General features: G+C 42.2%; 1 protein-coding gene and 1 long non-coding RNA gene across 5 annotated transcripts; one reads left to right on the top strand and one right to left on the bottom strand.

Annotated features, from left to right (window-relative positions):
• Positions 1 to 872: 872 nt before the first annotated feature.
• SMNDC1 (survival motor neuron domain containing 1) lies at positions 873 to 19676 on the bottom strand. 3 transcript variants are annotated; one of them, XM_037904967.2, is made up of 6 exons: positions 19445 to 19676; positions 17836 to 17955; positions 11665 to 11807; positions 7642 to 7803; positions 4138 to 4291; positions 873 to 2652 (listed from the first exon to the last, which is right to left on the bottom strand). In XM_037904967.2, the coding sequence occupies exons 2-6, from the start codon at positions 17953 to 17955 to the stop codon at positions 2515 to 2517; spliced, it is 717 nt and encodes a 238-aa protein (XP_037760895.1). In that variant the 5' UTR covers positions 19445 to 19676; the 3' UTR covers positions 873 to 2514. The 3 variants fall into 3 exon arrangements, with proteins under 3 accessions (XP_037760895.1, XP_037760896.1, XP_037760897.1); XM_037904968.1 differs by lacking the exon at positions 19445 to 19676 and adding an exon at positions 14413 to 14568; XM_037904969.2 differs by lacking the exon at positions 19445 to 19676 and adding an exon at positions 14413 to 14491 and having other exon boundaries at positions 17836 to 17953.
• Positions 7695 to 17837, top strand: LOC119566823. Of its 2 annotated transcripts, none has more exons than XR_006292563.1 (4): positions 7695 to 7830; positions 12835 to 12915; positions 13446 to 13774; positions 14437 to 17837. It is a non-coding gene; the product is annotated as an uncharacterized LOC119566823 (long non-coding RNA). The 2 variants fall into 2 exon arrangements; XR_006292562.1 differs by having other exon boundaries at positions 7697 to 7830; positions 12830 to 12915.
• Positions 19677 to 27919: the final 8243 nt, after the last annotated feature.

The following is a 27919-nucleotide window of genomic DNA, read 5'->3' as shown; positions in this document are numbered from 1 at the left end:
TCCACTATGTCAATTAGTTTTACTTTTTTTTTCTTTTTAAATAAAAAAAGGTCCCATGAGACAAGCTAGCTTTAATTGGGGCAGGGGTGTTTCCTACAGTAATGGTGGATCAGCCTGCACGGTTTCATTTTTGGCAGCCCTCTGCCCCTGACAGAGAAAATGGCTAGTGACAAAATGCTTTTATGATGGAGACTTTGCCTATACCAAAAGGGAGTGAGTTTTGCCAAAAGAGATTTGCCATTTAAATGTCTGATGCATGATTTTTTAAAAAGGCACATTCATTTTCACATCAACCACAGCGCTGTTGAGGAGGGTGGCCTATGCACAGACTATCCTTAAGCTCAGGTCCTGCATGTTTTATAGCAGGAGTTCCAGTCTCTGTTCTTCCTTACACAAAGAAGAGCTGCTGCTTTTGTCAGGAACCATTTCACCCTGGACAAGTGCAGTTTTCCATGGAATGACAGACAGATGCCTCATTACTCAGCCACCTCTCAGTCCAGCAGAACCAATGCCCCCTCTAATGACTGACAGGTGAATGGGCCTTTGGCTGAAGTGCAGGCTGTTCTGGATCTCTGTCATACACGCTGCTTTTTAAAACGGCTGTTTTATGGGGGGGAGTGGGGCTTTCCTCCTTGCACCAGATTACACTTCATTTTAGATTAAAGTCCTTCTGCAGGCAGCAAAATTTATACCCCTGCCACAAGTAGGATATATCTTAAACTAGGCAAAAGTTGCTTAGTTTTGCAATGGAGCATAATGAAATTGAAGCACTGTGTGTGTTTTTCTCTTCACTAATTTGTTTCCTTTTCAGCATTTTGTAGTAGTCCTTAGGCAGGGCCCAAGCATTGTGCATTTTCACTTTTCCAAACATCTCCAAGAGATTTTAACACTTTATTTAATAAAAGTTAAACATACAAAACTGAAATTAACACACTTTGTATTCATAAAAATCACTTTCTCCCATTAATAGGAAGAATCTTTTTCTATGCATGGATTCTACACTATCAGTTGCAGAGTTTAGCTTTAGTTGTGACTCAGGTAACTGATGGACATTTCCACCAATCAGTGCATTATCAATTGCTGACATGACCTGATCTAATTAACAAATTACAAAATGAGCTACATTAACATAATATACAAGGGAAACATGGTCAAGATTAATGAACAAGAAATACACTTGAATTATTTAATGGAGGAAATAGCCAAAGTACTCCTGTTCATTAACTCAGCCCTAGATTTTACAAAAATAATATCTACAATGTATACAGGGCTATACATTAACTTTTTTTTTAAAAACACTTTACGGATTCAGAGGTGGTACCAGTACCGTAAGTGGGAAACACATAACAGAGGGAAGCAATCATGTACAAAGGCAAGAACTTTTACATGTGGTTTCCTGAATAAAATTAAAAAGGCTCACTGACAGTGTAGGGCTGAAATTACAATGAAGACTAGGGCCACAGCCAGGATTATAGCAAGGCAGAAACTTCAGACTAGCCTTTACTCATTTCCAACTAACTAAATAGGATCCAGGCATTCTTATCTAATGTGCTTCAGTTCTGTTTAAATGGATGGGAAAAAAAACCCACACAGGCTGCTCAACAAGTTGGGATTTACTGTTCAGTTGTCAAGTCCCATAACCAGCCCATGGAACCCAGCAGTGCAAGGTGTAGAAGGGTTGAGAACATGCTTTTCAGATCATATGATTTAAATTTTCCCAACACTTAAATCTTCACTTTTAAAGTGCACTTTTACTCTGAAATTTGACTCTCTAAAAATGTCATCTTATAGTTCCCTGGTTGTGTCTCAGCGACTTCCAGTTTAAATGTGCTCAGTATACATGTAAGGAGATTCCTCCCTGTAATTTCCAGCCCTGCAAATTCAGTCTGGAATCTCAAAGTGAAGTTGCATTCTTTCTAGCACATGAATCATCACACTACTCATATATATTCTGCGGGCCACATTCTGCCCTCAGTTACACACTGACTGCCTTCAGTGAGATTGCAAGGGAGTAACTTAGAATTTTATTAACAATTCCATTTTATATACAAGCTAGGATGGAATCCAGCTAACTTTCCCAGAGCTGTACTGGCTCTGTAGTGCTAGTGTAGTTTGTCACTAAAGCAAGGAGACAGGACTGTGAATACAGAGGGAATGAGAAGCTTTTAAAGGTGCCATTTTTACACAGTCATTTTTCTGACCGTACCCTTGCTAAAAATATGAATGGAAGATTCTGGAGACCAGCATTTCAGCATAACTGCTAACAGCAACTCATGAAAACATCTGGCTGCAGAATTTTGCTTTAAGATGACTATATAAAAAGTTTAGTAATGATGAAGGGAGTCAACTGAATAGCTGTAGATTTCTTTAAGGCTCACATCAGCTGAAGCCAAGTGATGGTGACAAAATGAACTATTCACTACATGCCAACAAATAATTTACTTTTAGAAAAATATAATGATAAAAAGATAAGTGTAAAGCCCTGCAGAGATGAAGTTTAGCCTTTCCCCCCTCTTACTGAGGCATCAAATGCCTGACATTATATTTAGAGGTATCTTGATATTGTGTCATGGGTTTGTCTGCAATTCCACATGTTCCAACCCCGACTTTGCCAGTCACGCTCTCAGGGGAAGCAAAAATACTCCTCTTTACCTGAGAAGGAAACAAAAACACCATTCCTGATTAGTCAGTTCAAGACAGTTTGCTAACTGTGAAGACAAGAGCACTGATTAGTCAGTTCTCTAATTCTACAATCAATCCTCAACACCCTACTTTGTAGACAGGCAAACTGATACATTAATGTACTTACCCAAGGGCACAGGAGGAGTAAGTGGCAGAGGCAATGTTAGAACAGAATTTCCTGGCACCCAGTCCAGTGCTCTAATCATGCCTCTTTGTGAGCACTGACAGCCAATGTTCATCAATAAAAGCCACATTCCTTATCATAAGACTGTTTTCTGGTAAGTGCTCAAAAGGACTGAAGTTTTAGCAGTCCCACACTGCCCCTAGGAGAGTGGGAGGAAACCGAGTGGGCAGCAATACAGCAACACTTCAGTCTCCCCACCACCTCCTCTGAAATACGGCTACTCTACCAGACATGGGAAATGGCTGCCAAGCTGGCCACACACCAGACTTTCAGGATCTCAGCTCCAGTGGACCCCAATCCTCCCAGTCTGTGCTGCCCTCAACAGTGGGCCCAATGCTCCAGCCTGGCTAAGTGCAAGCTTGGTTTCAAGAGGGAAAACACCTCACCATGCTAAACCAAGGCCAATCAGAAGGCTTTGTTATGCGCTTGTATTGTATTTTTTAAAATTTCTTGTTATAAGTCATAATAGTGACTAGTAACAGCTTCCAATTCCTGTATACTATTGATGTAAATCACAGACACAAGTACCTCACCTATAGATAAATCCCAGCACACACCTGTGCATAGGTCTTCTTATAGATCTAGGCTGTGGCAAGAATTCTTTTCCCTGAATAACTGACAGAATGTGCATCGCTGTATTTCTATACTATGGCTAACATTACCATTGACAAAGCTAATAGTAGTGAGCTCTCTGTACAGTGGCATGAATGTATATTAGTAAAAACCAAAATACACACCATTTGAGGAACAGTGCTCCCACCTTTCACTGGTATTTGTTCTATGCTTTTCCTTATCTCCTGCCCACTTAGGACAGTCATGAAAAGCTAGGTATGCTGGGTGAATAAGGGATCCAATTACACACTTGCCAGCATTAAGGTCTCACAACAGATTTCCCAATATATGGCATGATGCGGAGCAGTTTGACTGCTCCTCCAAATGCAAACTTTTAGTTAATTTATACTAAAAAAAATTTTAAAGGCAACCCCAATTCTTGCATAAAAGTGACCAAGTTTCCCAACCTACACAAGCAAAGACCTAAGACTTACTTTTAATATTTAGGCATGATTTCTCAGCCTATCTGCAGCATCAAGCTACCACGATTACTCAGCCTATCTACAGCATCTCACTCGGTTTTGCAGCTGGGCTGCCTCAGATTGTGAAGCTGAGCCATTTGCCCCCAAAGCATAGTTTGGGCATGGTATTTTTCCTGTAACTTGTAGGTCGGACTACCCCTTTTGCTAACTATTCACACACTGGCAGCATATACAAACCTGGCCTTTTTTGTTTTTAGAATAGGCTCTGTTGTTGAACTGTTGCCACTTGACTTTCTGGTCCTCTCGCTCCTGTTCAAGTTCTTTGATTCTCTGGGCTTTTTTCAAAGCTTTCTTCTTTTTATATTCTCGTTGCTGCGCAATCATCTCTTTTCTGTAGGAAGGAAGGGTAGCCCATGATTATGTTTGTGACTACATTTCCTCTCAATAAAGCACTCTGAGGTACACTAAGTACCAAGAAAGAAACTAAATGTAACTATTGTAAGCCATCAGGGCTCTCAAACGAATGATTACACAACCAAGTCAGGACTATGTACGCTTATGAAGAATACTGAAAAACCTCCCCAAACAAACTGTACTCCATAGATGCAAGAGCAAAGCTGTGAAATAAGTTATGTGTAACACATGGGTACCCCATGGTGTGATAAGATCATCTTAAGCCTAGTTTCATCTGCTGCCTGTACAGAACAGATTCATTCTCTGATTCTAGAAAGAACATTAAGTCATTTCTTCTGTAAGACAGTCTATCAATTAAGAGGTTTCAGAGAAGTAGCCGTGTTAGTCTGTATTTGCAAAAAGAAAAGGAGTACTTGTGGCACCTTAGAGACTAACAAATTTATTAGAGCATAAGCTTTTGTGAGCTAAATTTGTTAGTCTCTAAGGTGCCACAAGTACTCCTTTTCTTTTATCAATTGAGAGTATCATTACAGCATTACACACCTGTAACATTTATCATGCAGAATCAGGAGCAATAAAAATGCCTCAAGCAGGCCATTTCAAATAGAGCAACCCTCAGAGCTGGCACAGATGACAAATTCCCAGTTTCACAAATTCTCAAATGGCCCTTTCAAATATAATCAAATAACATTTCTGAATGTACATGGCTCTTTTCCAACATGGGCCAAATCTCACCATGGTGATCTGCCTGATCTAGGACTCCTGCACTGACCAGGTAATCAGCAGCAACTGTGGTGGGGATTAGGCACAGGGAAAGGGAGAAATGATCTGAAGCATATCATCCCCTCCACTAGCCTCTTTGGGGAATCTGCAAAGAACTTGATAAAACCCAAATCTGTATTGCCTTTTCTGCAGAAGCTTTATTTAATGCTGTGGAACCCCTTTTGACATGGAAAGGGGGGTTGCAAGAACGGTAGACTGAGGAGAGGAGGGCAAAATGGCTCTAACAAAGCCATAATGCCAGGAACCAAAGGAAGGGACATGAGTGCTGGGGAGCTAGGATAGAGGCACAAGTCCTCCATACCAATGTGGATCACAGGGGATCTGTATGTGACAGGAACCACATGCCATGCTTCTTCCAAAAGGGGAGGGATTAAGCGCGCGCGCACACACCCACCACTCCCTCCCCTCAAGGATCATATTAGTGTCCCCAGTTCGGTAAGGCAGAGTCAGTACCCATCCTAGGAGTTTCTCCTACAACCTACCGTAGGCTGGAGGAAGGACGCAAGAGCTGCTCCAGTACTTGGGTCTCCAAATAGACTGGTTCCCAAGATGTAACCCCTGTACATTTTGGTTTCTTATCAGGAAGCTGTGAATCAGGAACGTCTTGGTGCTAGCTGGCAGAGGGCACAGAGGGTGCCTAGAGTTTTACAGGGATCTCCTGGGTCAGATACATGCACAATAATTCACTATAAGGTGGCATGCAAAGTCTCTACCAAGAGCCAGTAGCCCACTGGCCATCATAAACACTGCGAAACGTGTACAGATAATATTTGAAGTGTTGTGTGTCTATGCTGAGAATTATGTTCTTAAAGCAGGTAATCAGAAGGTGACATGTCTTGGACAGGTTCCTTTCAAGCAGGAGGTAACAGACACTTAACTTTCTGTCTGGTCATGTGTGTATTAGGCATTGTATGTCTCACAATGGATGCCTGTTTCAATACTGAGCCAAATTAATCAAGAGACTGCAAAATCTTGGAGAGGAAATTTACAGGAAGGAATAAACAGCAGGTGTGAGTATATCCAGGGGTATATCTGGGGGTGCAGAGGTACAGCCTGGATCCTTCACTGAGAAAGCAAGCTAGCCGCATGTTTGTCTTATGAACAAAGGGTCAGACCAAACCTGCTGTAAAGTGCTGGAAGGACTTTGGGTGAGCACTGATCTATAAGACAGGAAAGTATCTAGTTATGCCTAGGTTCTAGAATTCTTGTTATGATTGTATGGTATATGTAACCATTTGTTTCCAATACTTTACTTGCTACCACCTGGATCTCTCTACTTTGTTAAATAAACTGTGACTTGTTTTTACTATAAACATATCTAAGTACTGACAGGTTTCAGAGTAGCAGCCATGTTAGCCTGTATCTGCAAAAAGAACAGGAGTACTTGTGGCACCTTAGAAACTAACAAATTTATTAGAGCATAAGCTTTCGTGGGCTACAGCCCACTTCATCGGATGCATAGAATGGAACATATAGTAAGAAGAAATATATATACATGCAGATAAGTTGGAAGTTGCCAGAGAAACTGTGAGAGGCTAATTAGTTAAGATGAGCTATACTGTGAGAGGCTAATTAGTTAAGATGAGCTACAGCTCACAGTTTGTATGGCAACTTCCAACTTATCTGTATGTATATATTTTTCTTCTTACTATGTGTTCCATTCTATGCATCGGATGAAGTGGGCTGTAGCCCATGAAAGCTTATGCTCTAATAAATTTGTATATCTAAGTGCTGTGTGTTAAACAGAACGATAATCTGAGATGTAGTAAATTGGGGTGCACTGCTTCTTTGGCAGTAGCAAATCTGTGAATACTGTCAGCACCCACTGGAACAGGGACAGGACACTCCAGGGAGATGCTTGAAGGCAGGAATATGCCTAGTACTAACCTAAAGCAAGAGGACCTGCCGAGGTTAAGAGGGCAGTGCTTGTGTTGCCCGTGGCCAGTGAAGTCAGGGAGCTGATCTATGGCAGGCACAGACCAGGCTTCCTCACGCTAAGGGCAGTGGGTAGTGAGGTGCCTCACAACCCTGGGTACTCCCACAAAGAGTCAAAGAAGCTTCACCTGTTGAAGATATTTTTTCATTCTCCAAATGAAAACTTGTCTATGCAGCACTTACAATTTCAAGCAGGAGCTCTGAAAAGCTTCTGCTAGATTACAGGCATCTACCACTTCTTTAATCAGTAATTTATAATATACTCACTATTTCACCACACACACAAGTCTCTATCTTCTCCTGAACGTAAATTGTAAGCATCATCTCCATCTTGCATTACTCTTTACCTGATCATGATTTGGAACCTACATTGTTTAGAACTGGCCTCTTTGCTGGCAATGAAAGTATTCTACTTTTCTCTTTCACATTAATATCCTGGATAAATATGACAGCAGAACTGGTCTAAGAGTGAGATGCTAACAGGTTGTTTTACCAGAGCGCGTTTCCTTAAGCAAATTCCATCCATCCATCCACCACACGAACGTAACATGCTTGGCTGGCCTACGTTCTTTGTTAGAGTACACATCTAAGGTTATACAAGTCACTTACTTGGACATGGGTTTGTTGCCACTGTCCTCTTTTGCCTTTCTTCCCTCTTCTACAGGTTTGAGGTTGAGCAGAGGCGTGACTTCAGCATTGCCATATCCAGCAAATGTGATTGCAGCAGTACCGTTCTCCTCATCTATCTCTTCAATCTCAGCTTCGTAACACCTGTAAAGATATCATGGCTGTAAGCATGTGAGTAATGGTTTAATACTCAGCCCTACAATACCTACACTGTTATTCAGCTACTAACATTAAGTTAAGTACTTGCTACCAATCTGCTTAAATTAAGTACTTGCTACCAATCTGCTTAAATTAAGTACTTTCTACCAATCTGCTTCATTTTTTGGGACAAAATACAAATCAAGCCAAGAAGTTAATGTTCTTTAAGGACCTAAGTACATCAATCCTGCACAAGAGCTTAACCTCACTAGCTGATCAAGGAACCAGTGACAATTTTAAGGCCCAAGAGCTATTTAGACTAGAAACAAATGTCTCGTACAACTGCAAAGTTAAGAATCTCACTTTTTTCCCTAGTTGGTAGGTCATGCAATATCAGATTTTAAAACTATGGCATTCTAGATAACACAGATTAGAGCTAGTCAGGAATTTTCTGACTGAATGCTCTTCCACCAGAAAATGCTGAATTGTTGAAACTAAAACTGTTCACAGGAAAGGGCTAGTTTTGAATTTGACAAATCTTCTGATTCAAATTTAAAAAAGAAAAAGTTTCAAAATTGTTTAAACATCCTGTTTTGTCATTTTCTAGTTCAAAACAACTTTATTTCGAACCTGTAGTTAATTTATACTAAAAAATTTTTAAAAGGCCATACTAATTCTTTTTGGATCATCTGTTTACAAACGTTTTGAGACTGACTTTTTGTTTCAATTTGGGATGGGGAAAAAATCTGAAGTCTCTAAATCTCCCTCCCAGCTCTGCTACAGAGGCATGAGATTATACTTACAGATATAATTCCAATTAACACCTGCCTACTTCGTTTTGATATAGTGACCATCTTGAGAAACACTTGAATTGAGTTAAATACCAATGCTTTATACTGTATGAAAACTGAGGGGAGCCCCAACTTTTGTGTGGTAGGAAGCATTAATCTCTAGCTAGCACTTCTTGAGACACTGGCTGCTTAAATCATGTTGTAGCTTCAGTGGAAAGAAACAAGATAGTAATCCAAGTGAGTAAGGTCCAATACCACTTGGCGTGCCAGAACTAGAAACATCTAAGTGGACCAGTACAAATACTTTCAGATCCAACAAACTTTTCATTGTGATCACTGGTTTAGGACCAGAGTTTAGGACCCAGTAGTGACCCAAGAATTTAAAAAATGTAACATTTATGATCTCAGGTGAGAAAATATTTCAGCCATCAATGCCTAGGAACAGAAGAAGTGTTTTCATTTTTGAACAGGTTTCAGAGTAACAGCCGTGTTAGTCTGTATTCGCAAAAAGAAAAGGAGTACTTGTGGCACCTTAGAGACTAACCAATTTATTTGAGCATAAGCTTTCGTGAGCTACAGCTCACTTCATCGGATCCGATGAAGTGAGCTGTAGCTCACGAAAGCTTATGCTCAAATAAATTGGTTAGTCTCTAAGGTGCCACAAGTACTCCTTTTCTTTTTTGAACAGTTTATTTTCTATATGAAAATATCAATAATTCTGCATCAGTGCATATATTTGGTTTTCACTATATTAGCAGCTCCATTGTACAAGGATTCAACTCTTTTCTAAGAGAAGGAAATGGGATGTTTACTCAATCTGAACAGTTTGATTAGAAAAAATTCAAAAATGCTTCTATGTTACAAAAGAAAGGATAAACTATCATTTTGAAAATAAATATCTTTGTATTTCAAGGACTACAAGATCAGACTAAATTGAAGCAACCCCAGAAACTCTCAATAGCATTAGCTGAGGGAGTCAAAACCAACTATTTTGGTACAGCATCTCCAGAGCATGGTACAGCCAAGTATCAAGCCCCTAAAGACAAAGCAATCTTGATAGAACTACAGTTCCTTTACAGCAAGGGTTGGCAACCTATGGCACGCATGTTAAAGACGGCAGGCGAGCCGATTTTTAATGGCATGCTGCTGCCTGCTGAGTCCCTCGCTGCCGAACCCACGCTGGGACCCCAGCAGGCAGCAGCGTGCCATTAAAAATCCTATCCGCCCCGGCCCACTCTTCTCTGCGCTCCCCCAGGCTGCTGCTCCAGAGCAAGCAAGCTCCCCCCTCCCCCGCCTCTTCCCCCAGTGTCCTCTCCCTCCCCTTTGCCGATCAGCTGATGGCCTTTGCGAGGGAGGGGGAGAAGCAGAGCAGTGCTCGCTGCTCCGGGGAAGAGGTGGAGACGGGGCCTTGGGGAAGGGGGGTGGAATCAGGGCATATCCCCTCCAGCCCCCTGCCGTGAGCCTCTCTGGGCAGGGGGCTGGGAGCACCCCCCATGACCCCAGCCCACACCCCCAGCCCTCTGCCCTGATCCCTGCACCCCCTACACACCCCAGCCCTCTGCCCCGACCCCTGCACCCCCCCCCCCACACCCCAGCCCCCTGCCCTGACCCCTGCACCCCCCACATGCACCCCAGCCTCCTGCCCTGACCCCTGCACCCCCACACACCCCAGCCCTGACTCCAGTACCCCCACACATACCCAGCCCCCCGACACCCCATGCCCTGACTTCTGCACGCCCCTCACATGCCCCCAGCCCCGACTCCTGCACCCCACACACATACCCAGCCCCCTCACACCCCATGTCCTGACTCTTGCACACCCCACATTCCCACCCTCAACCTGAGCACCAAACGGGAGCTCCTGCACCCCCCCCCCCTCATTCCCACCTGCACTCCTTGCACCAAATGGGAGCTGCCCAGGTAAGCACTCCACACCCAAACCCCAACCCTGAGCCCCCTCCCTCATTCTAGCTCCTGGCCAGACTCTACACCCCAACCCCCAGTCTGCTCCTTCACCCACAGGGAGAGACCTGTGCTCAGTGCATTCCCACCCTCAGCTCAGTGCAGAGAAAGAGGAAGAATGGGCAAGAACCAGGGAGAAGGTAGGTACCCACTCTATGTCAGCAGGGCCGGGATCCCAGACCGGCAGTGGGCTGAGCGGGGCCGGCAGCTGGGACCCTGGCTGGCAGGAGCCAGTGGACTGAACCCCAGACCGGCAGTGGGCTGAGTGGCAGCGGGCTGAGCCGCTCAGCCCACTGCCAGTCTGAGGTCCCGGCCGTCAGCCCCGCTCAGCCCACTGCCGGTCTGGGGTTCTGGCTGTCTGTCCCTTGCTGGCCGGGGCCCCGGCCGCAGGCCCCACTCAGCCCGCTGCCGGCCTAGGTGAATGGAACCCCAGGCCGGCAATGGGCTGAGTGGGCCGGCGACGTAAGATCAGCATTTTAATTTAATTTTAAATGAAGCTTCTTAAACATTTTGAAAACCTTGTTTAGCTAACATACGACAATAGTTTAGTTATATAATATACAGACTTATAGAGCGAGACCTTCTAAAAAATGTTAAAATGTGTTACTGGCACGCAAAACCTTAAATTAAAGTGAATAAATGAAGACTCGGCACACCACTTCTGAAAGGTTGCCGACCCCTGCTTTACATTCAAATGATGGTGTTCCAACTTAAATGCACAGACTTAAATCTCTCAGTCATTTTTCATGACAGTGAGTAAATGTAAAATATATTAACAGAATGGCAATTACATACCCCGGGTACATTTGATAGGCACTACACTAAATGATTATAATTAGTTTATGAAAGTGTAAGGTTTTTTAAAAGTTGTATATACTATATTTCTTTTAAGGGTGGTGACAAGAAAAGGTGTTTTCAGAATCACCGAATGTCAAATTCGCTTGGTCTATAATATTGAACTTCACTAAAAGGAAATACAATGGTTACTTAATTTCTCTTAGCTATTTTTTGTTAGAATTACTCAAATGGGGTAGTTCAAGCTGAATGAAAATCTCTTACCATTGTACTGTATTATTTCATGTAACTGTTAGAGAAGTTTGTTTTCTACACTTACTGTCCATCTTCACTCCATATTGCCATACATTTATCCCCAACCTTCCAAGAGTGACTGGGTAGGGCAGAAGCAGAACTATCAGAACTTGCAAGGGCTTCCGAAGGTTGTGTTGAAAGGAGATCTTTGGTTAATTCTATAACTTCCTGGAAAAGGAAGAGGCAAAAAATACACTTTCAAACACCATTACTGTGCTTTATTTTTTCCCCAAGTTGACAGATCTATTTTGGAGTAGTGATTGTATTAAATGTATATCTGATGTAAAGCAGACTGCTGGCTATTTACCACTAATTACAATGTATTAGCCTTTGACATCACAGATGTAGAAGAAAGCGATGTATGACTGTATGCTATATTGAAATGAGGCCACCTCTTCACCCTGGGTCAACTTTGAAAATGCCCCAATGTTTCCTTTTTACAGCAATTCTTTCTAGCTGAACTGCTTTCGCATAGGCTCAGAGACATAGCCAGCTATTCATGTGGAAACAATCCTTGATGCGACTCTCTTTGCACGCGTGCTGCACATGATTCTCAATTTCTGACTGAAGAGCACATCGCAGCAATGGGGAGTAAGCAGCCAGTGTTACATTCACTGCTCATAAGGAAGACAAGGGCTAATTCAAGGGCTAAATTGATTCAAATAAACTTTAAGATCGATAACTGTGAATGTTTTGCTTTTCCACCTCAACTGCAGTTTATTTTTCATTAGGCGATTATTTTAAAAATGATTGGTTAGCCCAGAAATTACACATTTCTTAGTTATAGAATACTGCATATAAAATAAGCGTACTAATGATAAGCACCTCTGAATGAGAGGTGCCATTTTTTCAGTTCCTTTGAAAAAATGGGGATTGGCTGAGCTGAAGTATCCACAGAGATATTTTGGAGAGAGGAATGACTCCTTTTTGAGATCCCAGTTTAGGAAAGTTTCCCATTTCAGGAAAGCACTTAGGAACATGCTTAATTGCCTTCCTGAAAAAAGATGGGCTTAATTATGCACTTAAGTACTTTCCTGAATCAGGGCCTCAAAGTGGGGGACCAGAACCGCCTCATTAACCTGACAGAATGACCTGAACAAGACAAATGGCAGAGGAAAATATATCTTTTTTCTATTAATTGATTTTTAGTGCCTTTAGACACTACAGAGTGAAGTCTTATTTATTCACAGAGCAGATACAGCACAGTACACAGCAATGCAAGTTTCCAGCCACTGCCCTGCCACTGTGATTGGACTTGGAGGCACCACTTCTATGGGTAGGTGTTTAGTTCAGTCTCAGTGTTACCTATTTTAAAACAAAATAACTTCCCCAATTAGGTAGACATCTTTGTTGACTCGGGAGCCAAAATAGGTATGCAAATTTCCAGGTTTTCTATAAACTTCGTAAACCAGCGGAACAAAAAATACTTAGATGGTTTAGAGGGTCAGAATTTGAATGCATATTTTTCACCTTAATTAGGAAGATATTTAGTGTCTATTCCTTTTATTGCAATGTAGCAAAAGCCAATTGAATCAGTGCTACACTCTTACTTGCCAGTGTGAAGATTCTTGATCACTGCAACTGAAAAAATACGTAGTTCAACAGCCAGCAGATAAAAGCAAAACACAAGCACTTTCCTACGTGAGGAAAGGCAACTCCACAATTCATACACAAGAAATGGGGTCAACCCTTACAATATCACAATATTTTTATCTGATGCAAGTCACAAAATTAAGGGCAAATTTTTCAATTAAGGAGATTAGACATTCTGCATTTCCCCCCACTATAACCCTCTCCTCTCCACAGATTTGCCCCACAACACGTTATGTCTATGCTGCTGATCCCACAAATAACACTGCCCAGAGGCAAGGCCAGCAGCAGGGTGAACTGGGAGCGATTCTAATCAGGTTTGCCGGGGCAGAAACGGAACGTGCTGGTCCAGCACAGGCACAGGCGTTCTTTGCAACTGCTGGCTGTGGGGTGATTTGAATAAAGAAACTGTACTGGTGATGAGGAACAGCCTTTTTCAAAATGGATGTCCGTGGTAGCTCATGAAACAATACAAAGCATGAAGATTCAACGTTCCTGACGCCACCGTTTTCCTTAGTCAAGATCCAAGATGACAAGTACTATTGGTAAGTGGTACACCCTAAAGACGACTTGAAAGGCCCCAAAAAGAAAACTCTACAGTCTTGATAGACTCCCCCATCCCACTTTTCTTAATAAATGGAATCAACAACTATCTAGACAGTGGGACAGGAAGGCTGTGGGACCCAGCAGGGTTCCTCTCTCAGCTCAGCAGAGATGAGAGAGAACAGCTGGAGCCTGATTCATTAAACCTCATTGATAAAGTAAGGGCCTATAAAGAGAAGGAAAGCTCAAGGCAGAGGGGAGGCTACTCTTCATTCCTCCAGAAGTTTGAGGATTCTACTCAGGTAATTCCCAGAGACCAACCCCATAAACCGTATGTTTAGTTTTCTTATATGTACTTTTGTTTGAGAGGCTAGCACAGAGGCACAAAGGGCCTGACAATTGGATTCTCTTTTGTTTGTTGGTATCTGAACCAATCAATCAGACCTCCCAAACAAGGAGGTTTGGGGTTTGTTTTTGCTTTAGAAGACCCTCTGATGATTTTGTGGCAGGGACTGGAACAGAGGATATGGTCACAGTCTACCTTTACTATAATCTTTATTTTGCAGAATATTGCATATGGGTCAACACTGATTTTGATATTTAGAATATTTCATTTGAGGGAGCTCCTTAGAGTACATACCATTAATTACTTTTCCTTCCCCAGGTCTGAGTTCTAACACTGCTCCTTCACTCACAGAGCGGGTGGTAGTAGCAGTAATCTGCAAATCCAGGAAGCATCATGGCTTGTGATATGTGTATCAGCAGGTCAAATAGAGTACAGCTGTGCACTGATTACCTGAAGGTAAGCGTTTCAGATATACAGAAACCACTGTAATTTTGAGACAGTTGACTTATTCCTGCCTCCTTCATAAGTCGTTTATCTATTAAAATAGTTTATTGTAGAACTAGAGTGAATATGCACACAGATTACTCAATCAACAATTCCCTGACTTTACCAGTTGTTTAAAGGGTAGGCTATAAACAAACTTGTAGTAAAATCTTATTTTGCCTACGTATCTTAATACTAGACACAGATAGTGGACAGAAACTTGAATCATATACACCATGTCTTGAATTGGTTAGGGATCCAATACATCTGTTTTGTTGTTCTAACATATAGTATACTATAGTGCTAGTGAGAACACAACTGGAGTATTGCACATAGTAGGGGGGCATCACATTACAGTAACAGCTGAGGAACTGGAAGGTGCAGAAAAGCGCCATTAGGTTTATGCAGAGTTTCATGGATTAGAGAAACTAGATTTGTAGAAATAAGGGAATGGGAGAAAGAGAAAACTATCCCATAAAACTCTTAAAGAAAGTAGTAAGTTGAAAAAACATGAGGGCACCAACTGAAACTAACAGAACAGGCATTGAAGGAGGTTGAAAACAAGAAGTTTATTTAAGCAGAAAATAATGTGGTACCCACTACCAAAGCAGGAAGAGAAGCTGCAACTGTCTCATGTATTCAGACATCACACTGCATTTATGGGGGAGGAGGAGGTGGCTCTGCACTCTAGATAGACTAGCTCATGAATTACAGTAAAATAACACTACAGAAATCTTTAAAGGCTGAATGGCTCATTTTTAAAGCAAGATTTGTGGGGAAGAGTTAGAATGTGTTCTTATTGCCTACCATCGCAAAACTGCTAATTAAGGTAGCCACATGCAGCCAAATAAGCTATACAGTGTGACTTGCTGCCACCTTCCTATGACATGGAGATGCAACCTGTGGAGACTACAGGTCCCAACATGCAAAGATCCATCCTTATGAGAGTGGCTTTTCACACAAGTCAAGATGGAGCTCTGTATTGTGGAGTGCATAGTTTCCATAGCTTGTTACACCATATTAAAGAGGAGGCTGGCTGCAATCCACTCTAGTTCGTGCAAGTTAGATTTGATCCTTGGTTGCATAGGTACCTTGCTAGAAGTCCCTCAGTAAAGTAAAAGATGGGGAGCCCATTTTATATATGAAAATATCTTGGTCAAAGCTGAGCATGCTGTGTATGGTAATGATGGATGCAATACTGAGATAAAGGATTGTTTAAGATACATAACTGATAATCTTTAGAATGAACAGGAAACAACAATTTAATTGAGACACGAAAAAAATAAAGTTGCATTTATTTTCCACTTTTAAGGTGGAATGTATGAGTAGCAAACTTTTTGGAGCTGGGAATGCAAACATCTTCCCTGTTCTGTGCAGAGAGCTTTTATTTAATTTTTTTTTTTCCAAGTTGTCCTTTCACATCAGTGATTTCCACGCATCAAAGCAGACCTTGTATTGGTATTAGAAATATGAGTTTTGCTCTGCATTTTAAAAATATACACATGCTTTTAAGAATGTGCAATTAAGTATATTCTGATCATACTACAACGTTCTCTGTGGACAAAAGACCTTTACATTTAAAAGGAAATCTAAAGCTTATTGATAGAAGACATTGATTTAGCTTGTTTTTGAGTTGTATTTTTATTGTTACCATTTCTTCAAGCAGCAGCAGCTACTGAATGCTGCAGTGGGTAATTTTATCTACTTAAGTTTTGTGAATAATAACTTGGCTGCTATAGTGCTCGCTCACGCGCTCTCTCTCTCTCTCTCGAGCAATAACATAGTAGTAGTTTGAACCTATACCCTAACGTTTAAGAAAACATTAAATACAGGCACAATTATGTGCCAATTTTGTTGCCTGAAGTGATAAAGGCCTTTTTAATCAAGTTGAAGGTGTTCATGTCATTGTCCAAAGTGGGTCTAATGAGGACTTTGAGTAGCTTTTATCTATCAACAAAAAGTAACTTATGAGATTAAGTCTAAACATATTCCAGGTGGTGGCACATTTAACACTGCATAACAAATCTGGCATTCCTTACATACCTAGAACTTCTATTAAAAAGTCAGTGAGAGGCTAAGGTGTGCCAGGATTTCAGACTTACGCTGTAAAAGTATTTCAGCTATCTTTATAGATGTGAAAACAACAAGGAGTCCAGTGGCACCATAAGACTAACAGATTTATTTGAGCATAAGCTTTCATGGGTAAAAAACACACTTCTTCAGATGTTTATGCCCAAATAAATCTGTTAGTCTTTAAGGTGCCACCGGACTCCTCGTTGTTTTTGTGGATACAGACTAACACCGCTACCCCTTTGATACTTGATTTGTAGATGTGATTGAACGTGTACATAATGAATAAACCAAATCAGCATCAAATTAATTTCTCCACATACATTTGTGTTGACTCAGTGCTCAGGATAGCCCAAATGCTGTGACAAATGGAAATAGCTACATAGTTTAAATGTAGCATGCAATGGCTTTATTTAAAAAATGCAGACGACATGAGTGGAGATTAGATTCAATTACAAGGTGATAAAATTTGATGCCTACAATTTACTGGTGTATTATTCTAATGCCACAAAAAGGCCAATGAAGAAGATTGGGAAAGGCTGTCTTTGCACAAATTTTATAAAAAGTACAAAAATGTGTATAGTAAAAAAAGACTGTTTGCATATTTTTTTTCACAGTTCTCTCTCCAACCCTTTGGAAGTTAAAACGGTTCTTTCCGCAAATTTTGTTCTTCCTTCAGCCTGCATGTGCAATGCAACAGTGTGGTCACTATCAACTTGAGCTAAGATATGAATTTTTTTTAGCTTTTTTTTTTTTTTTTAAATGGAGGCAATATTTAAGTGTTTCAGCCAAAGACTTGCACATCTCAGATAAGAACTCCTTTTTCTTCTTGATGGTGAGGTACTAACATCTTTTTTTAAAAACAAATCAAATAGTAGTGACTTTTTTTTAAAAAGCATATAAAACAACATGAATGTTTATTAAAGTTAAAAAGATAGGCCAAACTTTGGCACTGCCAGCTATACCACTGTCCCTTCAAGCAATCTGAGATCATAGAGCAAACCTTTAACTTACATTTTGCAATAACCCTGACAAGTATTTATTATTTTTGAAGTGCAAATGCCCAGCAACAAGCTATGTCTCTGCTTGAGAGAAAGTGATGGCATTTTTGCTGACATTACTCAGGATAGAAAGATCTCAGTTTCTAATTCCCTCAATCCTCACCTGTAAGTCTTTTTTTAATTTTAGTAAGTCTTCATTTTCTCCATTCCCAGAAAGAGCGGCCTCAACTTGCTGGAGCTGAGCTTTGTAGCTAGCTAGTTGTTTTGCAAGATCTTCTGACATCTGTAAAAGAAGTAAACCTTAGAACAGAAAGTAGCAAAACTGCTTTGATAAACTGTTTTGTAGTGAAAATAAAATAGAACTTGTAACTGGTTAAAAAGATGTTACAGCTATCATAGATGACATCTAACATACTAATTTTTAGTATTATGTTATTTCAGTGGATAACCACTCCCCCACTGTCATACTAATTCTGATCAAAACCAACAACAACAAAAAAAGCCTTGAAATAACTTACAAGTTGTGTGTATACAATAGTGGACACTATACAAATGAATAACACTATCTTTAACACTTAGCACATAAAGATTCATATCTTCAAAATATTCTGAGGTCCCAGACATTATAATTTTGCCTTTCCCCTTATAAACAGCATTATCTTCACATTCTCAGTTAGTCTCTTTAGATGTGTATACACCACTCTTACGTGACAATGAAATCAGCCTCACTTAATGTTCTATCATCTTGTTTTAAGCCACTTTTTAGATAATAAAACACACACTTCTTTTAAAGTTAATGTAATTTTAGCCTTTCCTTCTAATGTCTTCTGCATAGGGCATCGCGTGATGGAGACAAAATTAGCCTTTTGTTAGGGATGGATTGGTGAAGCCTGTAAGCTCTTTGGGTCAGGGACAGTCTACTTGTTGTGTGCTTGTACAGTGTTCTATGACTAGAACTCCTAGGTGTCAGAATACAAAAAAATAAACTGGAGAGATGACTTACTAATTCATAAATTCAGAGCAGTGCAACTGCAATGGAATGTGCCTTCCTCTACTTTCACAAGTAATATTCATGCATGACCGTTGACAGCATGCACCCCCTTCCCAACCCAGGGACTGGGGGAAGAGGAAGTAAAGGGGAACTCCGAGCACAGGCAGTGGAGGGGGTGCGGGGGAAAGTTAAAGCTAGGCTCTGAGGAGAGAGGCGAAAGATGGGGGGGGGGAGGGAGGGCTGGTGGGCTAGTCTATGGAAGGTGAATGGAGCAGACGGGAGCACGGAGGAGGAGCTAGAGCCTTTGCGGGCGGACAGGAGCACGCGGGGTGGGGGCCAAGACCTGGGGGGGGGGGAGAACAGGACGCGGGGGGGACTAGGGCCTGTGGGGGCTGACAGGACCGGGTGGAGGTGGGGCTAGGGCCTGTGGGGCGGGTGGGGGGAGAGAAAAGACAGGACCGGGAGCTAGGGCCTGTGGGGGCTGACAGGACCGGGGGGGGGGAGGTGGGGCTAGGGCCTGTGGGGGCTGACAGGACCGGTGGGGGCGGGGCTGAGGGAGAAAGATGTGGTGGGCCTAGGCCAGAGGAATTCCGGGCCTGAGCGGGGGAGGGGGCCCCACGACCCAGCCTGCCAGGCGGGAGCTGAAACCCGAGGGACGGGAGGAGAAGGGGTCGGGCCGGGGAGCCTCGGAGCAGCCACCGGTGGGAGACGGGGCGGTGCCGGGTCTCGGCTCGGCCTCCCCCCGCCTGCGCGGGAAGGGTTAAGAGCCGCTTCCTCTCACCTTGGTCGCGGGGGGGGATCCGCGCCGCGCTCGGTCCCGTCAGGCCTGGGCCGCTTCCTCCTCCCCGCGACACACGGAGCCAGGAGCCGCGGGCACCAACAATCGCGAGACTTGCGGTGAAAGGGGGGCGGAAACGACGAGTCAGTCACGTGCCCGCCGCTGGTCAAAGGGCACGAGGCCGGGAGCGATCCGCTCTGGGTGGCCACGTGACTGTAGCGGGAGGCGGCGGAGAGCGCGCGAGAGCTGGCTCATCCGGGTACCTTCATGGCGTCGGCGGGTGAGGTGGGACGCCCCGCCCTGCGCTCCAGTGCGGGGAGGTGCCTCAGGGGCGCGTCCGCTCCGCGCTGCGGGGACTGAGGGAGAGAGATGGCGCCTGAGGGGCGCGTTGCGGGGCGGGTCTGTGCACGCCCTGGGGAGAGCTGGGGCGTTGCAGCCATTAACTGCTGCCCCGCCCCTCTGCAAGGCAAGGGGAGCTGTTAACGTCTCTGCTTCCCAGCTGGGGAAACTGAGGCACGGAGCGGTTACGGCTAAGGTGGCCGCTTCTCTGTTTATCACCCTCGTGGACGTGCCGGGTCTTTCGGGAACGGCGTGACCCTGCCTTCGCCGGTGGGACCTGGGACTCACGGGTGCCTGGAAGGTCGGGCTGGGAGGGGGGGGGGCGGGGGAACCCATTTTTAAGCGTGTGCCGCTACCCCCCCCCCCCCACCCCCAGGCTCAGCGTGACATTGCTGGCACGGTCACACTGCTGGGGGCGGGGCGCTCTTCAAAAGGGCAGCCCCCGCCTGAGGTCGCCCAAAACCACGTCTGGTTTTGCCCGAGGAGGGACAAACCCGAGAAAAGCAGGATTGTCCAGGGCTTTAATAGCGAACAAGTGGTCCGCTTAGTTAAGTCTCAGGCTTTCCAAGCCCCGCACCCTAAATCTCTCCCTTCCCCACAAATTGAGGGGCTTTAGGTACCCCCGTTTGAAAAAAAAAAAAAATGTTGGCTGAGGCGAGCCTGAAGAACAGCTTCTTGTAAGCTTGTCTCTTTCCCCAGCACAATTTGGCTCAGTAAAAGATATGACCTAAGCAGCTCTTTTCAAACATTTAAAACTTTCTCCTCAATTGCCCCGGGGGCTGATGTTTATCATACAAGCAGAAACATTTTTTAAAACAAAGTTTCATAATATTCAATTCAGCTGTTACAGAGAGCGCCAAACCTGTGAAAACTTTGCTAGATATTTTTTCATAGACAGCTTTGCTTACATAGCTCAGACTTTATTTTGTAAATTATGTTATCAAGTTTGAAGCATGTTACTACGGTGAAATGCATAGAGGAATTCGCTATGTAAACTGTAACAGACCATTAGCTTTCAGAAGGAGAAAGCTAATCATATGTGGCTGCTCTTAAAAACATCATGGGTATGGTTCTCAGTGATATGTGCCTATTTATGTTTGCCTGCATAGCGCACCCACACAAACTGTCTAATAGCTGCATAACGTGCATGTGTACACATATTCAAAGCGCTATATACCTGATGCCATCACAGTGAAATATAATTATATATGGAAACTGAGGCACAGTTATGATTATTATTCCTGGGGCATCTATATATTTGACAAGAGCCATAATAGGTAACTAAAGACAATCACTTTATCAACAAGTTTACCCTCTTAAGCTCCTAACCATGCAATTTGATCTGAGCAGATTGATGTTTACACTGGCATGAAGTTCTGTTAAAGGCATTGACTCCATATGGGCAGATTAAATTGCTGTTTTAGGGGAACTTTATTGTTGATAACTTGTACAAGACCACACAACAAATCAGTCTTAGAGCCAGGATTAAAATTTTTACAAAACACTGGCTCCTAACCCTCTGCCCACTTCTCTACAGCAGGCTGCTTCTCCAAATATTGAGTCCCTTGTACTTAACAACTCTCTCCCACTCAGTCCCTAACCAAATGGAAGAAAAAGTCAAACAACTTGCATACTTGAACATTATAAACCCATATTCCTTCCCTCCATCCTTATGCTGGCCTTGCTTTGTTGCAACTGCAGTTCCTTGGCACGGAGTGGGATCTTCCTGGCTCAAAGTCTGTTACAGGCTGTAACTGTCATCAAGCATCACCAATGTGGTGTTCTGCTCTATCCAATGTTGATAGCAGTCGGCTGCATGCGTGTGTTCCCTCTGCGTGTTGCCCTGGCTCTGTGCAGATAGCTGGCATAGCAGACCCCGAGAGAAACCCCAAGAACCACAGACTCCAATAAGGTACGAAGGCGCCCAGCCAGGTTTATTCGCATGGAACACAGTCTCTAGCTCCTTGGATCAGATGTCTACAGTTCTGCTCATACATATGTGCTCCCTGACAATGGACCGGCTCAGTCAGTGGCGGGATTTATCACTGCCCCCTACGCCAGACAAAGACAACCTCTCAGGGGTGCATTCTTATACATAGGTACAAACAAGTTACGCCTCACTCCTGAAGTATTGAGGTACAACCCCTTTACATAGTAAGGTGCCACCTATCACCTTGTACATATTGGTTCGATCAAAACAACCCCATCCATCATATTACCGTTTTGCCCCTGTCTTTACAATGGGTCAGCATGTTCCTTGTTTTCTGTGTGGAATGTGCTAGTATCGGAGTGTTCTGGTACCATCCTGGCATATGTTTATATCTCTAGTGTTCAGTACCTTTTAGGTATGTGTGTTTTTGCAACATCAGCCCTCTCCTTGCAAGACTCTGAGCAGGGCCTGCCTCTTGCTCACAGGTTAACTTTGCTTTATGTTAACAAAGTCTTTACCATTACTTTAGTTCATGGCTTAGGTCTCATACCAGGCCTCTGATACAAGGGTTTATGTTTCAGGACTTCATCTAAGTACAGTAACCACACGGGGAATCTTGAAGGATTAACATCAATTGAAAAGTATTAGCTTCAGCAGAATCTGCCTGCTTAGAGTAAGGCTCAGCTGTTCCTTTGTGGAGGAGTGATTTGAAATTCCAGGTGTCTGACTTCCAGTTAATTATAAGAGACAGCAGGGGTACCTGGACATGGTGTGCACATAAACTATAGGTCTACTAATTTTTCTTCATACTCAGACATACATTATTAAAAATGTGTAATTTCACAATACTTAATAATTATACAGTCTTTCATACCAGTGTGCTTTGGTGCCTTTTAATCATGCAGGAGTGCAGTCTGATTTAAAAACACTATATCAGAATCAAACCACCCCCACCCACCCACCAAAATTAAGCATCAAACAGCAGTTTACAACAGGAAGTGGGGAGGAGCGGGGATCATATTTGTTTATGTGAATCTAGCTCTTCATTTCCTTTGGTTTTATTTAAAAAGATTTAAAATGCTCCAAATCAAAACATTTAATTTTGAGTTAAATGAAACATTTTATTCAACCCAAAACAAAATTTTCCGGCTTTTTCTGATTCACCAAAAATTCCAAAAAGTTTTGGTTCAACCTGAACTGATTTTCTTTTCTTTAAATTTATTTTTTGGAACTAAAAAATCACTTATCCATGCAGCTCTACTCCTTAGTCACTAAGATGACTTTCTGCCGCTTGCTGATTATCTATACAAACACACATACCTTTCAACTGTCCTACATATCAAGAGGCATTGCTCTCATTTTGGTCCCAAAGTTGCATCCATTTCACACAAATTTAGTGTCCCCTCATTTTTATTTTTTAAAATTGTTTCCATAAGAAAGAATCGTAAAGATAGGCTCTTGCAAAGTTATTTTTAATCACACTAATGGAATGAAGCCCACAGCATTTTTAGTTTCCTGCATGAATCACTTTTCTGTGTCTGTATCCCCCATTTAGACCCTGGTAGATTCAAATATATGGAAAACTCCTAAATGATTCTCACTAAATCAGCTGTTGAACTTGCAAGTTATAAGTCTGCCAAACCTGGGCATTTTCTAAAGATCATTCATTTCTTTAGTCTATTTCTGTTGCTGCTGACTTTTTGAGGTCTGTTAGTATAGGATTTGGCCTCATGGATAGTATTTACCCTCATGGATAGTATTTACATCTTATTTAAAATGGGAAGGCTGACCATCAGGAGTCGCAAATTACCACCGGGGACAATGAACAGAGAATTTCTTATCTTCTATCATTATCCACAGGACAACGTACAGATACAGCAGACACCTCCCAGTGGAACTCTGCTCACAGATGTATTTTAGTGCCCCCAAAACATAACTCGAGTCAGAGACCTATGCTCACCGTACTCTGCTTCCAGTTCCAATAGCAGATTTACATGTAGGCCCAGAGACTTAGTGGAGCTACTTAGAAGTTGCCCCAAAAATAAAAGAGTGATGTGAGAAATGTAATTAGAACAGCCACAGAAGGGGGTTTGTAGGAGACAGGAACACCACTCTAGTCTGGTGCACAAAAGATGGGCATGTTCCCCTGAAAGACACACACGCATCTTTGTAGCACTACAGGTGTTTACTTGTGTTTGGGATTCTGTTGTAGAATATTAAATTCACATCCTCAGTTGGTCTCTATGTGAGGATGATACACATAGGCTTACCCCACTGGGGACTGTCACCCTAGAAAATAACATAAGGACGGCCATACTGAGTTAGACCAAAGGTCCATCTAGCCCAGTATCCTGTCTTCTGACAGTAGCCAATGCCAGGTGCCCCAGAGGGAATGAACAGAACAGGTAATCATCAAGTGATCCATCCCCTGTCGCCCATTCCCAGCTTCTGGCAGAGAGGCTAGGGACACCATCCATGGCCATCCTGGCTAACAGCCATTTTATGGACCTATCCTGCATGAATTTATCTAGTTCTTTTTTGAACCCTGTTATAATCTTGGCCTTCACAAAATCCTCTGGCAAGGAGTTCCACAGGTTTTGCGTTGTGTGAAAAAAATACTTCCTTTTGTTTGTTTTAAACCTGCTGCCTATTAATTTCATTTGGTGGCCTCTAGTTCTTGCATTATGAGACGGAGTAAATAACACTTCCTTATTTACTTTCTCCATACCAGTCATGATTTTATAAACCTCTGTCATATCCGCCGTTAGTTGTCTCTTTTCTAAGCTGAAAAGTCGTCTTATTAATCTCTCCTCATACGCAGCCGTTCCATATCCCAGTCATGTTTATTGCCCTTTTCCGAACTTTTTCCAAGTCCAATATATCTTTTTTGAGATGGGGTGACCACATCTGCACGCAGTATTCAAGATGTGGGCATACCATGGATTTATATAGAGGCAATATGATATTTTCTGTTTTATTATCCATCCCTTTCTTAATGATTCCCAACATTCTGTTAGTTTTTTTGACTGCCACTGCACATTGAGTGGATGTTTTCAGAGAACTATCCACAATGACTCCAAGATCTCTTTCTTGAGTGGTAACAGCTAATTTATACCCCATCATTTTATATGTATAGTTGGGATTATGTTTTCCAGTGTGCATTACTTTGCATTTATCAACATTGAACTTCACCTGATATTGTGTTGCCCAGTCACCCAGTTTTGAGAGATCCTTTTGTAGCTGTTTGCAGTCTGCTTGGGACTTAACTATCTTGAGTAGTTTTGTATCATCTGCAGATTTTGCCACCTCACTGTTTACCCCTTTTTCCAGGTCATTTATGAATGTGTTAAATAGGACTGGGACCAGTACAGACCCCTGGGGGACACCACTATTTACCTTTCTCCATTCTGAAAACTGACCATTTATTCCTACCCTTTGTTTCCTATCTTATAACCAGTTACCAATCCATGAGAGAAACCAATCCCTCTTATCCCATGACTGCTTACTTTCTTTAAGAGCCTTTGGTGAGGGACCTTGTCAAAGTCTTTCTGAAAATTTAAATACACTATATCCACTGGATCCTCCTTGTCCACATGCTTGTTGACCCCCTCAGAGAATTCTAGTAGATTGGTGAGGCATGATTTCCCTTTACAAAAACCATGTTGACTGTTTCCCAACAAATTATGTTCATCTATGTGTTTGACCATTTTGTTTTTTACAATAGTTTCAACCAGTTTGCCCGGTACTGAAGTCAGGCTTACCGGCCTGTAATTGCCAGGGTCACCTCTGGAGCCCTTTTTAAAAATTGGCATCACATTAGCTATCCTCCAGTCATTTGGTACAGAAGCTGATTTAAATGATAGGTTACAGCCTACAGTTAGTAGTTCTGCAATTTCACATTTGAGTCCCTTCAGAACTCTTGGGTGCAGGGCTGTCCTTAGGCATACGCAGCATACATGGTTGCATAAGACACCTGAAAATTTGGGGCACCATTGGGTCTTAGTGTCCACCCTCCCGGCTCTTCCTATCCCTGTCCTGAACCTTCCTGAAGCCTCCCACAGCTAGCTCCAGAGACGATCTAGTATCAGGGGGTAGCCGTGTTAGTCTGTATCCACAAAAACAACAAGGAGTCTGGTGGCACCTTAAAGACTAGCAGATTTATTTGAGCATAAGCTTTTGTGGGTAAAAACCCCACTTCTTCAGATGCAAGATCTACTGGCTTAAGTGAAAAAGCCTTTAAGACTGCCAGACCTGTTGGCACAACATTGAACCTGTTAAAGAGCCATTCAAGTGGTAATGAAGCCATTTAACAGGCATTTGCCAACCCCCAGATATATACTGTCAGTTTCTGAATTTACTGACAAAAACAGTTGTGCATTACTATAATATTTACTCAGAACATGTTAGTCTACAGGACCTCAGTTTAAAATTTGCTTTAAAAATATTTTATTTGTGAAGTTGATGAAGATTATAAAATCACGTCTCTAAAAAATTCTTGCATAGATTTTTAGATGTACAATCATCTTTAGCCTTAAATGATTGGATCTTCAGACATACAGTTTTTTAAATTAATCCTTCAAAAGACCACCCTTATCTAAAATACACATTTTAATTTTAATTACTATAGTAAAAAAAACTTGTTTCCAAAGTCTTCCTGTCCTTTCTGTCCATCCCTTTCTCCCTTTACCCCCCTCTCCTCTCGTTGAAGAGAGCCTGTAAAGGGACAACACCCCTTTTCTTCCAGTTAGTTGGACAAAGAGTTTCCCTCTCTTTACTTCTATCTGATGAACTAGTTTTAAGAGAACCCTCCAGCAAAATCAGTACCTAGTAAGATATAAAATCCTTTGTTATGCCTAAAATCTTTGGAAACATATTTTTTTAAAGTTGGTGAAATTTCATCACACAAAGTAAGTTAGTGTTCCCTTTTTCTAAAAGCAACGAATGTTGTTAGGAACACACTAAACCTCTGTGACTGATTAATTTAAAATAATGTCCTTGTTTCAGTGAGTTAAATATGTAGTAGTCTAGAATGATTACTTTATGAAGGCTTAAGAGTACATTTAAAATATAAAATGAGCTTAGAAATACTGATTAAGAAAATGTAAAACAGAGAAGAGCTGCATCATGTATTCCATAACATTTAATGTTGTATTCAGCAAGACAGCTGACTCATCCTTACTACAGAGTTTTTGCAAATAGATCTCTGACAAACTTCAGGGCATATCAAAACTCCATGACTGACATTTTTTTATTCCCAAATTTAGTGCTTTTAATTAGGTACCTTCTGCATGTCCAGTCTTAACCATCTGGCATGCAGTGGAAAACGTGCTTCATTTTCTTTAGAAAGAAATTGCAGAAGAGTGTTTTTTTTCAAATGTCATTTGCTTCATTTGGGTTCAGGGATTTGACTGGAAGTGGGTGAGCAGGGTGTGGGAGGGAAGAGAGGAGGGAGTTTGCATAGGTGCACCAGTTTAATAATACTGCGTAGGGCCCCATAAATCCCAAGGACAGCTCTGTGTGGATGAATAACATCTGGTCCTGGTGGCTTGTTACTGTTTATGTTTATCAGTTTGTTCCAAAACCTCCTCTAATGACACATCAGTCTGGGACAGTTCCTCAGATTTGTCACCTAAAAAGAATGGCTGAGGTTTGGGAATCTCCCTCACATTCTGAACCATGAAGACCAATGCAAAGAATTCTCAGCAACGGCCTTATCGTTCTTGAGTGCTCCTTTATCATCTTGATTGTCCAATGGCCCGACTGGTTGTTTAGCAGGCTTCCTGCTTCTAATGTACTTAAAATTTTTTTTGCTATTACTTTTTGAGTCTTTGGCTAGCTGTTCTTCAAATTGTTTTTTGGCCTTCCTAATTATATTTTTACACTTCATTTGCCAAAGTTTATGCTCCTTTCCATTTTCCTCATTAGGATTTAACTTTCACTTTTTAAAGGATACCTTTTTGCCTCTCACTGCTTCTTTTACTTTGTTGTTTAGCCACGGTGGCTCTTTTTTGGTTTTCTTACTATGTTCTTTAATTTGGAGTATACATTTAAGTTGAGCCTCTATTATGGTGTCTTTAAAAGGTTCCCATGCAGCTTGCAGCGATTTTACTTTTGGTGCTGTACCTTTTAATTTCTGTTTAATTAACCTCCTCATTTTTGTGTAGTTCCCCTTTCTGAAATTAAATGCTACAGTGTTGGGCCGCTGTGGT

Source organism: Chelonia mydas, chromosome 7 (assembly GCF_015237465.2).
Source record: "Chelonia mydas isolate rCheMyd1 chromosome 7, rCheMyd1.pri.v2, whole genome shotgun sequence".
In the NCBI taxonomy this organism is placed as follows: Eukaryota; Metazoa; Chordata; order Testudines; family Cheloniidae; genus Chelonia; species Chelonia mydas.
This window is presented reverse-complemented; position numbering and strand designations above follow the sequence as displayed.